Below are 15,376 nucleotides of genomic sequence, written 5' to 3' on the forward strand. Positions count from 1 at the left end.
TAGTAGAGATGAACTACCAGACGTATTTTATTCTATGTTTACAAGAAATATCAATGTTCATCACTACCCTACAAGATCTGCTGGACTGTTCCATTTACCTCGAACGAGGACATTATTAACAAACAAACTGTTCATATCTTCTGGCATCAAACTTTGGAATTCACTTTCGCAAACTTTACGAAATAAGCCAACTATTCATAGCTTCAATAGAGCACTTAAAAAAATCTAACTAATAACTATAACACTCAAATTATTCATCCTACTTAGGATATCTTGTGGATCTTCTGTTCTTCCGGATTCCCCCCCCCCGCCTTTATTTCGCTTCTATTCTCGTCTCTGTCTCTTTTTATTCGATCTACATGTGCAGATTTGTTTTTTTGTTTGTTCTTTTGTTTGCTTTCTTTTACTCGTTTTTTGTCCTTTGTTTTGTTGTTTTTTATTTCAATTTGTCTGTTCTTATACTATTTCGTATGTCTTGTTTTTGTATAACTTTTTGTCATGCCTTGTTCTTGTACCGTTCTGTCACGTCCTGTTTTTGTAACGTTTTGTTTTGTGTGTCCTTTTCACTTTTTCTTCATATCTTGTAATATAATCCAGCCTTGTTTATCTTTTACTTGGGAGAATATGTAAAAAAAAATATTTAACAAGGATTTACATTTAATTTCTACAAGAAAGATATGACGACTTGTGTATTATACATATTTTGAACTTTTACAAGAAAGATATGATTTGTATATTTTATATATATATTGAACTTTGTATTTTTGCATTAATTTGTCTTATTTATTGAAGGAAACCTTCAATAACAAGCTTTGCTTTTCAGAAGGTTTCTATTTCATTTCATAATGTTATATTATATTTTGCTTTACTTTGTAACCTTGTTGAAATTTTGGAATGAAATAAATTCGTTATCAATCAATCAATCAATCAATATATCTCATGTAGCCCAGTCCTTACAGGGTTTTCAACACGCCTGTAGCCTGTAGGAACGATCATGATAAGAAGGTAATAACGCCCTTCGCAAAAACAGATGATCAGAACTCTTTTTATGTAAGAACTACCAAAGATTGGAACATGCTTTCTCGTAATGTAATAAATAGCCAATCTAACTCTACTTTCAAAGACTTACTCAAGGCCCACCTTCTCTCATAATTTATATCATAAAAATAAATGATTTGACAACCTTTCATATCCCCAATAATGCCTCACAATTAATTGATAAGAATTTGGTCATATTATGTACAATTTTGTCTCATACCATACTCTGAAAGATTTATCATTAATTCATTTTTTGGTCACCATTATCTTATGTCTGTTCTATCATTTTGTTCTCATATCACTTTTTCACTATTTTTAGTTGTTACATACATCTATAAATCTAGTCTATGTTCTTTCTATGGTAATTCACATTGTTTTATTTTTCGATTGTTAAACTCGTGTTTTTATCTTGATGCTACTTCATTATAATTATATTTTGGGGATTCAAACCTGTACATGTTTTAAACATTTTTTAAATCCCTTGGCATGTTTTACTTTGCTTGTTTTACTTGTCTAGATAAATACATATTTATCTCCCTTTCCTCCCTTTTTGCATTTGTTTTTGTTTGCCAGCCGATGGGGTGGGGGCACGTTCCCCGCCCCCCCCCCCCCGTAGTTACGCCAATTCTAGCAATCATTAATGTATTTATGTTGTGTTTGTCATTCCAATAAACACTTTCAATACAAAAAAAGTTGACCAACAAGATCATTTTTCTTCCAGTTGTTAAGGTCAACAACTGAAAAGTGAACTCACCATTGAGTGTTATTCCCCAGTCATACCAATGAAACCGACTTCAGATCGATCAAATCTATTATGTTATTTCCAATGACATAACATCGGTCGGTCTTGAGTTGATTTTATCACTATGACTGTGGCATTACAACTCTATTTTAAAACAATAATACGTACGTGTATGTAGATTGAATCAATAAATTTTGAAACATGAATACCGGATTCTAAACTTGGCCCAATTTCGGGTTGATTCGCCCGCGAGAATTAATGATATTTTTGCAGGTATTTAACAAGTGATCAGTTCGTTCGATTGCATAGAATGATGAACGATAGATGAACGAAAACTCTAACAGTGCAAGAGTAGAGTTTTCGTAACCTGTTGAATCCTGAATGCTTTAATTCCCATTGGATTTGTAAATTTATCACCTGCCTGGTTCCTGTTGCCAATGGGTTGAAATTGTTGAAAATTATTTGAAAATATAGTTGCGTTTAGTGACACTGAGTTGCCGTATTTTCAAGTTATAATTTTCAAGGAGTTATTGAAAAGGTATCACAATAAAGGATGTGGAGATAACGTTTAAAGCACTTAAACACGAGTAAAATCAGGGTTGAGTCCTATATGTGCATTACATGCGTATAACAAGATAACATGATTAATGGAAAAATATAACCTGTGGGCTTTTGTTCCCCATAATTTTGTTTTGTTAATAGTATCTTCATTGTATAAAAGAAACACACCCTCGCTTGAGTGCAGTAGTATACGTGGTTGAAAGTAGGAGGTACGGTTTTTAGGACATTATCGTGATAAAGGAAAGGAATATGCGGGTAGGTACTGTTTTTTTTCCATCGACTGATTTGACATCATTATTTTGTTAACAGTCAACTACTCCACCGGCTGCTTTATGAGCTCTATCCTAGTAATCTAACTTCACCATTAGAGTTTTTAACAAATGAGATCTCTTTCCATATATCTGGCTTTTATCTGCAATAAAACGTGACTCTCTGAGGACACATACTGCTTCCGTCGCTCACGAGATGGACGAATTTACGTGATAATGATGGTGGATTCGCTAATTATTGAAGTTATTAACGTGAATCTCGCTCATGTCTAAATTTCCTTATCAGTGCCAACCCCGCATCATCATCGATTGCATACAAAGAGCTCAATTAACACGAGGCGTGATTGTATACACGTAGGCGTAAGCCCGATTCCACAGAGGTCTCGATAACAGTTCTAGCGGCTCAAAAGACCAGGGAAACGGTAATAACCTGATGAATCGTCACAATCTTGATTTTTCTCGCAATAATGACATCCACCTTTCGATTTTGCACCATGTGTGGAGACGACGACGACGTCGGAGGAATTCCAACGTTTGGTAGTAAAGGTGAAACGGAAGATGACCCAATGAACCCCTTAGTCGTGTCCATCATCGAAGCACTCTTCGTACTCTTGATCGCTGTACTTGCAGTCTTCGGTAATGTAATGAACATCGTGGTAATCGGTGGATCAAAATCACTCAAGAACTGTCAGGGATATTTTCTTTTGTCACTCGCCATTGCCGATTTGGGGATGGGAATCGTTGCTACGATAGGCATAGCTCCAGCCACCATGCATCGATGGCCCTATGGTGACTTCATGTGTCAATTTTCTTCCTATGTAACAGAGGTGTGTACCAGGGTATCGCTCATAATGATTATTGGCCTTAGTATTGAACGGTACATTGCTGTGATCCATCCTTTTCAGTACAACCGCATCGTCACCAAAAACCGAGTTCTCTTTACTATCATAATTACCTGGCTCTTATGCTTGGCATTTTTTCTTGTCCTCTTTACGGAGGTTGGACTGGGATACGAATTCGATCTGGACAAACTTGCCTGTTCCGCAGCATATGAAGACACAATGGAATACTACATCGCCGCTTTGGCGATTCTCCTAGTACCAAGTTTCGCGGTGATTACTTTCACTTCGATAAGTGTCCATGTACGAGTTCTTCAAAGTTCCAAAAGGCGCCAAATACTCTTCGGAAGGTCGACTTCTGCAAGCCCGGGGAATGGTGAACGATTCCCCATGCATTTCCGAAGGAACATGAAAGCTTTTAAAATGCTTGTGATAATAGCAGGAGTATATTATATCACATGGTTACCCTACACAATCATAGCAAGTCTCGTCCTTGCCACAGTATGCCACAAAACTCTACCAAGCCTGGTTGAATTCCTCGCCTTTTGGCTCACAGTTTCAAATAGCGGTTTTAATGTATTTGTGTACTTTGCCATGAACAGAAAGTTCCGCAACAAGGCCAAAGATATCTTTCAAAGGCTACGAGCTACATTCCTTTTCTGTTGCTGCAGACACTTCTACGAAGTTTTCGAGGTGATTCGGAGGAATAGGGAGTATCCAAACTCGTCTTTTCAAGGTTCAGTGGACCGTAGGTTTTACTTAGGTATTAGGAACTCCAAAGGCGAAGTAGTGCCAACCACTCTTCGCATCAAGTCGGGTAGCTTCAGTGATGCCACAATGAACGCTATAGGTGTGATCCCGACAGATCAGCACATCTTCAGTTTAAGATCACTGAAGAAGATGAGAAGTGAACCGATGAGGAAAAAGTCAGTCGCCATGCCGACAATGTCCCTGAAAATGGAAATGAGGAGAGAAGGAGGTCAACCGAAATTCTTCGCTACCGAAGTAGAAGAGACTTAACAAGAAATTTGACATTATCTTTTAAATGCAACAGCATGGTCGATTATTAAACTTTTGTCTGTGTTCTTTACACCTAATAGACAAAAGTTAGAGATATTTTTCTGTAACAATTAAGTCTCGGCAAGTGAATTTTCGTGAATCTAATTAAGCAACGTAAATGTTTTAATATATGTATAAAATATAAAGCCGTGGTCTTCAATAGTGAGTAAAAAATTAACCCTCATAAACCTGAAAAACAAACGATATGCATAATGATGCATACACGCTAAGGAATAGCTTTTACAATATTACCGCTATACGTATAATGGGCTCACATAATGAACCAATAAGTTTATTGATAAGTGATAACCAACTTTAATTAAAAATTAGATATAAGAATCGCTATTACATGCTGGATCATGTGTTCTTTCAAATATAATATTGTAGAAAATAGTTATTAAAGCGACATTAGAAAAAGGTCTGAAGGTATCTAAAAACACTTGTGTGTTTAAATTATATCGTTAACTGTTCCACAAGGCAATGAATTAGAGATTCCTATATCAATTTGTCGATTGTGTGATTGCTTTATATTGTTACATTTCGAAACATTCACCATTCATTTTGTTTCAAATTATTTTGTTTTACCATGTAAATTCAGACCTTTCTCTTCATTGATTATCCCTGGTCTAAAAAACTGTTGGTATACTTTAATCGTTTCTTTATCATGAATATTTAACTCTTACACTGATTTTCGAAAAAAGGGTGGTTTTGAAAGACTGGTCAATGGTCAATCGCGGGCTCAAACGTATTTAGGGTATGTTTTTTCAAAAGCTTTTTTTTTAAGACTAGCCAATTGTGTTTAGGGTATGTTTTTCCCCGGGGCTTTTTAAATTATTACCTGATGAATTTTGGATGACAATTATAGTTATTTGCAATGTTAACATTGGTACTTTAACCCTAAATGCATGCAATACCCATCAATATAGTTTTGTCTATTCAAGCTTATTGTTAGCAATTAGACAAAACTTGTTTAGGGGTCATATTCTGGCGACAACTTGTTTAGGGGCCAAAATGTGCAAGCCCGCGAAAAACTTGTTTAAGGGGTTATTTTGCACACACAAAAAAACTCGTGTATAGGGGGTGTTTGGAAATGAATTGGTCACGCATTTGTACAGCAATACATTTGACTGCCCGCGGGCTATTTTTTTAATGTAAGTCTATTATACTATTACCTCAAACTTACCAATTTGAATACGACGAGAAAAATTACAAGAATCACTTTAATCAAATAATTTAGATCAAATGAGTTTTTTTTTCTAATAATATATGTGTCTTCTTAATATCGTAAGAGCTTTTGGAGCCAGTTCTCAAAAATTCTTAACCTTGATAATGGGATTGCAATGATTCTTATATGATTCATTATCCTAACAAAAAATTGGGAGTGTTTTAAAATATTATTCTAGAATGTTCATTTTGGGGGGTCGCTTTTATTCCATTTTGATATGCAGACGGTATTGTGTCACAAACATAGCGACGGGGGCGGTAGCAACGGCGCCAGGATAAGTTGATGGGGGAGGGAGGGGGGGGGGGGGGGCTAGACGACTTAAAGACCTGTTATGTCAACAACAAAAAATACTGGGTGTACGGTCTAAAATTCTCTTGATGATGCTCTTCTTTCTTCAGGTTTCTTCCTCTTATTATTATTCTCTGTTTTTTCGCTCGGAAAAAGACGGGGGAGGTCGAACCCTGTCACCCCATGGCTCCTCCATTAAATAATTATCTAAATTGAATACATGCTATATACAGCTACAATCGATTTTTTTTCCTGCGAGTATTGTAACATAATCACAGAATATGAAAGTGAAAGATTATATGGCTCAGTGAGTCATAAATGAAAAAGAAATTGTTTCGTAAAATGAGCTTTTTGTCCAGCAAAATTTATCGACATTTCGCACCTAGACAATGTATTTTGTAGTTTGAACATTGATCATTTTTTATTTCATCCGGGAAAGAGAGCGGAACATTTTTTCAGAAAGACAGGGAGAAACAGAGAAAGAGGGAGAGAGAGAGGGGGGGGGGGGGCGAGGGGAGGGAGGGAGAGGCAGGGGAGAAGGAGAGAGAGAGAGACAGAGAGGGGGGGTGGAGGGGAGGAGATTAAAAGGAAACTAAGGTAGACATTCTGGAAATCCCAGAGAATGCAGATTATTATTATAAAATCTTGTCCAACAAATTGGGGTTTTTAAAGAGGAAGTTCACCCTAACGATAAATGGGCTTTCATAAACGCACAAAAAAAAGAGAGAAATGTACTGGGGAAGGTTTGATAAAAAATAATAAAAGAATGATTTTTTTTAGATTTGTGAACCCACATGACAACAGCTTCCCCATATTTCATGTTATTCAAAACGGTTTTCGATGAATACAAATATTTGTCTTCTTGAAGGGGGTATGAAATGATGTATGTGATGATATATCCACCGTACAAATAAAATCGCATTTAAATCTGTGAAAAATGGCATTTGGGGGAATTTAAGGTATATTATACGACACATGGAGTGGAGGAGCTGCTTGTCCGAGCAGTGAGGGATGATATCAATACATTGAGCTGAAAATTCTTAATTTGGGGAACACCCCCACACCAAGGAGTATATTTATACGCGGGGGTACATGAACATATCCACTATCAATAGAAGTGGTGATTGTGAAGGTCTACCAGGAATCAATTTTCGACGGCTGATTTAATGGTTTCAATTGTGACATAAACTAATGAAGAAGAGTTTGGTTGACCACAGATTATGTGAGTGAGCGAAGCAAGCGAGCAAATTTCCAGTTGTTGAAAGACCGAATGGTTTCCAACACCGTGTTTCTTTTTAAACCAAACGAGAAAATTAAGATTGAACAATAGAAATGTATTCAATGAAAACTCATTCATTCATTGGTTACAGGTGAGATGAGAATGGAAGAAGATGTCATCATAATTATCAGGAAAAAGTGTGCCTTAATATCAAAATTAATATGCGAGTAATAACCATATTTAAAAGTCGTTAGAATCATATAATTCATTATAACACTATGGCTCATATAACCATACTCAACGTGATGTTACAGATAATAACTACGCAGTAGTTTAACCAATTTTAAGATTAAAAAGAAATATCGTTTTATCTTGAAAAAAAGTGTGTGTGGGTGTACGTGGGCGTGTGTGTACGGGGGGATGATTCTACATGCCATCCTCCTCTCCGAAAAGTGTGAGGGATAAATTTTTCGAATCCCCCAGGATTTAAGCCAGTTGCTGTAACGTTACAAATCAGAATTTCAAAAACTCCGTTATTCCTACATGGATTTTCATCGAACCTTCACCGATATTTTTCTGCTTTTATCAAATTAAACTTAAGCGTACTCTCATGCGTGAGTGAGCCCAAATATGGAGATGCAGCTACACGAAAATTCATGCACAAACGGGATGAGAATAGCGATTTTGAAACACGCACGAATACACAACAATAAGAACTAAATAGTAAATTTGGCAGCGCATAAAATTTGTTATCCGCGATATTTCTGCAGGTTTTTGAAATTGTATTGTGTATCGTATTGCACTTTTTATTATTGTGTGTATCACAGGGATGAACCTCAGCTCAGCTCGTGAACTTTAGGTTACGGGTTACACACAGAATATTGAAAATTGGGAAAACCCTCGTTCACGTGATTGGTATTTCCCTCATAATTCTCGCAAATATAAACTATTATATTAATTCAACGCTCTCGATGGTCCATTTTATTGCTCTCGATTGTCATGCTCAAATCCGATTTGAAAACGAAACCAATTTCTACATTTTTGTTGTTCATGTCAAAATTGTATGTACATGCAACGAATGAGGACGATCATCTGAATTCATTTATCAGCTTACGGCGTTAATGTGTTAGCTTTATGTGTTTGGGTAAAGACAAGACGTAAAGTGTGGTCGTCGGTCGATCGAGGATTGCACGAATCGTTAAGGGAAACAAGTCCGGATGGAATCGTCTGGGGGATGTGTTCCGGATGCCTACCTTGAGAAGTTTGCAAGGGCAAAGAAAGAACAGCAATTACTTTATGACGACACGGGTGACCTCATCAGCAGAATTCAAAGTGAGCTGCATGAAATGTCATCGGTTCAAGGTAAGAAACTTTGATATTAACTGTTGTTTTTTTAATGCCAAATGGTAACCAAATGTTAACCAGGGACGGGTATTTTGAGCCTTCAGCAACCCCTCTCACTGACGCTTACTTACTCATTATTTTAATTATGTAATTGAAAATTAATGAATAATTTGATTTTAGGGGTCCACGATTTACAAGCACAGCTTCATAGTGGACCTTTCCATTTCCAGCATGTTATTTTTAGCTACAAAATAATATTTAATGATCCATATTAAGTTTCAATTAATGTTTAATTAAGATGAAATATATATATATATATATATATATTGTCTACTGTTTTGTTAGAAATGAGAAAAAGATAAAACTGAAACTGACGGCAAAGGCCATAATTATTTGCGTCTTTAATTCAATTTTTGTTACCGTCCCCCAATCTCTCACCCCGCCCTTATTGATTAAAACTGTACTACTTTTCCAATATCACATTTCATTGAATTGCATTGAGTTTGTTTATTTTGTTTGCTTTCACCTGCGTATAAATCAAATTAAATGAAATCACACCAGTTATTTTATCAATTTTGAATCACAGTCAAAATTATCGATGAAAGGGTGGAAATGGGGTCCGTGATCTTAATGATATAAAATATAATTCAGGAAGTGTAATTACATATGGCTATAGCGAAAATATGAAGGGGAAGAGGGGGATACAGATATAATTAGTGGCAGAGACAGACATTTTCTCAGATTAGTTCCACTTGAAATTTCCACACCAGAAAATCCCCTCTCACAGTTCGGATAAAGGAGTTAGGGTGCAAGATCAGCCGCCAGGGACTAAGCAACAGTTAATTGCTCTCCTAGTGAAGTCTTCCAAACTCGTCAATAGTTTTGCTTATTTTCTATTTAGATGGGTACTTCGGGCTGAAAGTAATTATATCCCAATTCATGAGGACATGCGTAGATCAGCTTCACCGAAATAATGCAAAACTTTGAAATGTCAGTATTTTGTCTAATTTTAGTTTATCTGTTCAACTCAATAATTTCCAGCCTGGAGTACTCCTTTAATGTCAGAAAATTGAGATCTTGCATATAACATCTCGTTACAGAAATGAAGATAATGTTTCAACTCGGAATGTTGCTGGGTCCATCATTCAGCCAGTCTCCAAGGCACGGGATCTAGGGTTAATTGTCTAGAATGAATTAGGAATGAAGTCCCATGTTTAATAAAATGTATTTTCTAAGTTATGACGGCATTTCAAAAACTTAACCTTGGTTAAGATTTCGATATTGATTCCCCCAACGTGGTCTAAGTTCATTGACCCTAAATGACCTTTGACCTTAGTCATGTGACCTGAAGCTCAGGCAGAACGTTCAATAATACTTGATTATTTCTATGTCCAAGTTTCATGAACTGGACCCACATACTTTCTAAGTTATGATGACATTTCAAAAACTTAACCTTGGTTAAGATTTCAATGCTGACGACGCCGCGGCGCGCCGCCGCCGCCGACGTCGGAAAAGAAGCTCCTATAGTCTCGCTCTGCTATGCAGGCGAGAATAAATAGCAACATAATAAATTGCACATAGAGAAAACAAGTATATTATATATGCGAAGGCCTTGAAGTATGCTTGATACATGTAGAAGCACCCAAAATATAAAATGAAAATCCATAACTTATTGTTCGAAATAGACATGAAATGAAATACTCCGAATATTTGCTTTGCCCAATTGATCGTGGGCCCGGTAGCCGCTGTGCAGCGCCAGATAGGGTGGAATACTGAAAAAAATAGAGAAGTGACTCTTGAATCTGAGAATTGAATTGATGTAAATGATAATGGTTTCATGTTTCTAAAGGGGTGTTTATTTTTTATGGTGTACGTTCTATCTACGTGTATAATTTACCATGATTGCAGGGCTGCAGCGATTGGGTTACACAAAATTGGAAAAATGAAAAAACATCTTGATAGGAAAGGAACAAAGAAGTTGGTACATGCTTATAATGATATTCTGCTGTTCGGAATACAGGAATCACTTCCTGGCAAATTACAACATATCCACAATTCTGCTGCAAGACTTAAAACTCGAAAAGGAAAGTTTGAACACATCACCCCTACCTGACCTTCATTGGCTACCCATTCGATCAAGGATCAAATATGAACCTCTCATATTAACCATGTTAACATTCAAATGTATACATGGTTTTGCCCCTGTTTTTTTTTTTGGGGGGGGGGGCCAAAAAGGGCACTTATATGTCAAAATTGGCATTTTGTGCAAAAGGATATTTTAACCACCATGAGATTATCATCTGTGTGAAGAAGTTTTGTGTTTTGCAATAATTAAGTTAATTAAGAGCAAAGCTTTTTAAAGTAATTTCTGATTGATAAGATTTATATTTCAGTTTCATAATTTTGAAAAATTTTCAAATCTGAAGTTATAAAAATCGCTTTTTGATCAATTATGGCGCGGATTACTGTTAAAATTGCATCCTTGTGATATGTTGCGAGCGCGAATTGCGAGCTAAAACTTCTGGACATTTCACGTATTAAGACATGAGAAGTAAACATTCCGAGCAGTTTTTGTAATCATTAAAAAAATACATCTGTCTAAAGAATTAACGGGAGCGCGAAGCATGAGCTGAAATTGTTAATATACTGACCAGAAAGGGAACCTGTAAAAGACTGTATTTATAGTGACTCAAGAATAGGAGAAATATCTCACCAATCGAATAATGCGAGTGAGAAGTGCGAGCTGAAAGTGTAATCTCCGTTCCGGTTCACAAAATATTCTCTCTGAAATTACTGCCAAAACCAAATCATGTGGGGATCGGGCTTTCCAGAAAGCTGCACCAGCAAAATGAAATTCTCTTCCACCGACTTCAGGAAATATTACCCAGCTTGAGCAATTCAAAGTGCAATTAAAAACCCACCTCTTTCAAAATGTTTTACTAAGTTAGGTTCAATCTATATACTTTAAGATTTTTTTATGTTTATAATATATATTTGATGTTTAATTTTTAAATCTACAATTCTAACCATATTTCCCACTTTCCTCACGCATAGAGACCTGTTATGCGTCTATTAAAAACTGTACAATTATTATACAGGGTGTTATTTCTATTAAAAAAAAAGGTAACCGAAGTACAAAGGTCAGCTATATCAAGAATACATGATTTATTCCTGTGATTCCTTTTCTACATAATTGAGTAACTCATCAACGTTAATTTGACACCTTCACTGCGTCACAATTGTCACGGGGAGTTATGGTCATTCGGAGGTGACAGCTACGTACAAAACCCACTTATTCCACTTTGGGGGGTTTTAATGTACAAGCACGAAACCAAATTCGTTGAAAGGTTTTGGTTTCATCAGAGATTTTCCCTGCAAATTTCAGTAAAATGCATATTATACCCTTCTTATATTTTTTTTCAGTAAATGTTACATAACTGGTGTATAGCTGCAATAATGGCTCATCACATCCTCGGTGACTTGCAGGCACATGTTTTGCGTATAAGCGTAAGATAAATGTTCTTCATCACAACCCCGTAATGGTTAGAAGAGCAAATACAGGACATGCAACGTCAACTGTGAGGTTCTGTGAAAACATTGGATGTGTTGATGCAAAAGTTAGGGGTGAATGACGTGTTCAACAGAGATTGAAGCTAGTCAGTTGATATGTAAATGCCAGAAACTCACAAAAAAGTTAACAGAGGGGATAGGATTTTACTTAAATTTTGAAGGGAAAAATATGATGAAACAAAAACCTTACAAAAAAGTAGGTTTCTTGCATGTACATTAAAACCCAAAACTTGGAAAAAGTGGATTTTTGTACCTTTCGCCTTCGATGGACCATAACTCCCCGTGACAATTGTGACGCAAGGAAGGTGTCAAAATTAAGTCGATGAGTTACTCAATTATTTAGAATACCAATCTAAAAAATAAATTATGTATTCTTGATATAGCTGACCTTTGAACTTCGGTTACCTTTTTTTTATAGAAATAACACCCTGTATATATTTCATATCATTTTGCAACCCGTAGCCTGGTTGATCAAGCTCTTACCCACTTCGCTTACATTATAATCGTTTCAACAAATAAAAGGCGCATACCTATTTGCAATATCGTTCGTATAAAAACATAATTTGTTTTCATCTCATTTCCTATATCATGTATAATTTAGCTTTTGTTTTCATCTTATTTCCTATATAATGTATACTATAGTTTATTCGTGGAAAAAAAAACATTTAAAGTATTTGGGAAAAAAAACACCGACGTTAGTCTATTTCTTTTCTAAAAGATAAATTTTTCTCATCTTAATAATCTACTTGATATCGCTTAACAAGACTGTACTTTCTTTGCTTCAAACCTCTTAACATCGGGACCAGTGGATAGGTTGTAAAATTAAATGTATCGTTAAAATAGAAAAGACGTTTGGTATGCCTTGATTACAGAATAACATTTCTTATGGTGGCAACTTAGAAATTATGCTCGCTCGCTTCGCAGGCTCCCTCCACTGTCTATCAACGCTGGGCCACTGATATTCGCATTCAACAACGTAAAACAATTATTAAAAAATCGATAATCAAGCCAAAAAAAATACTAACAAAAATGAAACACTGAATATGTGATAAATGATCTTTGATTTCCCCGCTTCCTCTGATCTTTCCTGCTTCACATTTTTGTTTGATCAACACGCCGCTGACTCTCATTTTACCTCGCAAACAATGGATAACCTGACGTCATAATTGTCATGACTGGAAAGTATCAAAGTACATAAGCATGATAACATGCACCAAATATATTTTTTTTTATATAGTAAACAGACCATGTAACTAAATTCAGAATTTTCCCCGTTTCAAATAGTAGGGGATCGACACCAGCTTAGAGTAAACGGATGAATGAATTTATTCCCCAGCGGAGCAACATTTCGCGAATCACCCTTATTCTGTGACTGAATATTCTTTACAATAAATTTAGATGTAGTAACTAAAATCCATCTTTTTTTTTTCGGGGGGGGGGGGGGGTAACAATTTAGTGTTGATGCCCAACTTTTATGGCAGACACTATATATAGATATAGATATATATATACATATACATTTCTATATATATATATATATATATATATATATATATATATATATATATATATATATGTATATGTATATAGAGGGGATATATAGAGGGGAATATATACACACACATACATTGAATTCATTGAAGATGGATGGGTTGTAACGCTGTAACGCAGAGCCATTTGAACAATCTGGAGCTAACGAAGTAAGTTTATTATTTTGCAAGCTTTGATATCATATAAATCAAAGTATATGACATGCATGAATCACACTTTGAACTCCTTGAAGAAATTCATTAACATGATAAAGAGCTTAATAAGATGTGGACCATTCACATCTCATGAAGCAGTAATTTGTCTTTAAATTTTAGTGTAAAATATTGATTTAAGAGATATTTTTGAATCGCTTTCTATAACTGAATATAACATTAATACCGATTATTTTCCTTTCCTCTGTATCTCTTTTACAAAGGCGTTAACTCCTGTTCTGTTCAAATGAGAGTAGACCTCCTCGAAAGAAGGATTGAGAGTCTGAAAAATGACTTGTCAAGGAAAAAAATGAAGATAGCCTTTTTCGGAGGGTGAGTGTGTACAGTAAGAACGAAATAATCCACGTTCATAAGATCTTTATAAGAGCTTCCCAATGCTGATCAGTGAACTTGCATATGTCCCATCAAGGCGTTGTCGACCTTGCCTGTCCTGATTAAAAACAAATAAATTTGACAAAGATGAATGTGTATCCAAGGGATGTACGCCTGAACTCCTTGAAAATAATTCAGAATACCCATCGGAGAATTTGGCAACCATCAAGAAGTTTCAGAGTATTTTTGTGCAAACGATTTTCTTACCTCTTGCCCCTCAAAAGAAAATTTTTCTCCAGAGAAATTGATGTTTCCAGAGAACTCATTTGCTCTGAGGTAATGAGAATTTGATGCAAGGATTTCAGTAGCGGTCTAACAATAATTAGTAAAATCACTGGGATATGCGAATATGTAATGCCAATTATTCCAGTTTTGTAAACCGGTACACACAATGATTTCCACTGCGAATCAGTCAAATTGAGCTGGCCCGATCAAGTACATTTTCAGCCAGGTCTTCTCTGATCAAACGGGCCGTCTGCACCATCCCGAGTTTTCAAATTAGCGCGCTATTTCTGATCCGACAAATTATCCCGATCTGAACAATCTCGAGGTTATTTGCAATGGTGACGCATTTATCGCGCTATAGTTCGTAGGATTAATCTCGAGATTGCAATCCCAATTCAACTTGGGATTATTTGCAAAATAGCGCGCCATTTTACGAATTATCGCGCTAATTCGTAGGTGCAGACGCACTCGGGATTATTTATTCACGGCGTCAGACCATAATGCATCGATGCCTCGCTCGAGCAGGAATCGCTCTTCTTGCGATGGTGGAGACGGGGTTTCTTGAATCTCGAGATTAATCGCGAAGAGGGCCGATCGATCGGGCTAAAATCTCGAGATTGAGCAAACTCGGGATGGTGCAGCACCGCCTAAAGACAAATCGGAAGAGGGTAGCTACTTTACACGCGAATCGGATTATTAAAAAACTTGCCATGTTCCTGCTGTGGATCAGTCATCTCGACCAGCATTCAAACCAGTTTTTGACCAGATGGATTAGAAGCTCGGCAGTGTTGACCAGGGTCAATCTACCAGGATCAGCATCTATCTACCTTGATCTGCACACCACTCTGGTTTTTGTTCGATA

At 36.3% G+C, this 15,376-nt stretch overlaps 2 protein-coding genes across 2 annotated transcripts in view; both read left to right on the forward strand.

Annotated features, from left to right (window-relative positions):
- Positions 1-425: 425 nt before the first annotated feature.
- LOC129268981 (probable G-protein coupled receptor 21) lies at positions 426-5,976 on the forward strand. Its single transcript, XM_064098021.1, has one exon. It carries the CDS (start codon positions 3,078-3,080, stop codon positions 4,467-4,469), a length of 1,392 nt encoding a protein of 463 aa, XP_063954091.1. The 5' UTR covers positions 426-3,077; the 3' UTR covers positions 4,470-5,976.
- Positions 5,977-8,037: 2,061 nt separating this feature from the next.
- LOC129268258 (transmembrane GTPase fzo-like) overlaps positions 8,038-15,376 on the forward strand; it is a 32,698-nt gene continuing 25,359 nt past the window's right edge. Inside the window, exons 1-2 of the mRNA XM_054905863.2 lie at positions 8,038-8,602; positions 14,121-14,229. Of these exons, the coding sequence (XP_054761838.2) occupies positions 8,458-8,602; positions 14,121-14,229 (254 nt within the window). The 5' untranslated portion in view covers positions 8,038-8,457. The remainder of the gene's footprint in view (positions 8,603-14,120; positions 14,230-15,376) is intronic.

The sequence above is a fragment of the Lytechinus pictus genome, chromosome 1 (assembly GCF_037042905.1).
Source record: "Lytechinus pictus isolate F3 Inbred chromosome 1, Lp3.0, whole genome shotgun sequence".
In the NCBI taxonomy this organism is placed as follows: domain Eukaryota; kingdom Metazoa; phylum Echinodermata; class Echinoidea; order Temnopleuroida; family Toxopneustidae; genus Lytechinus; species Lytechinus pictus.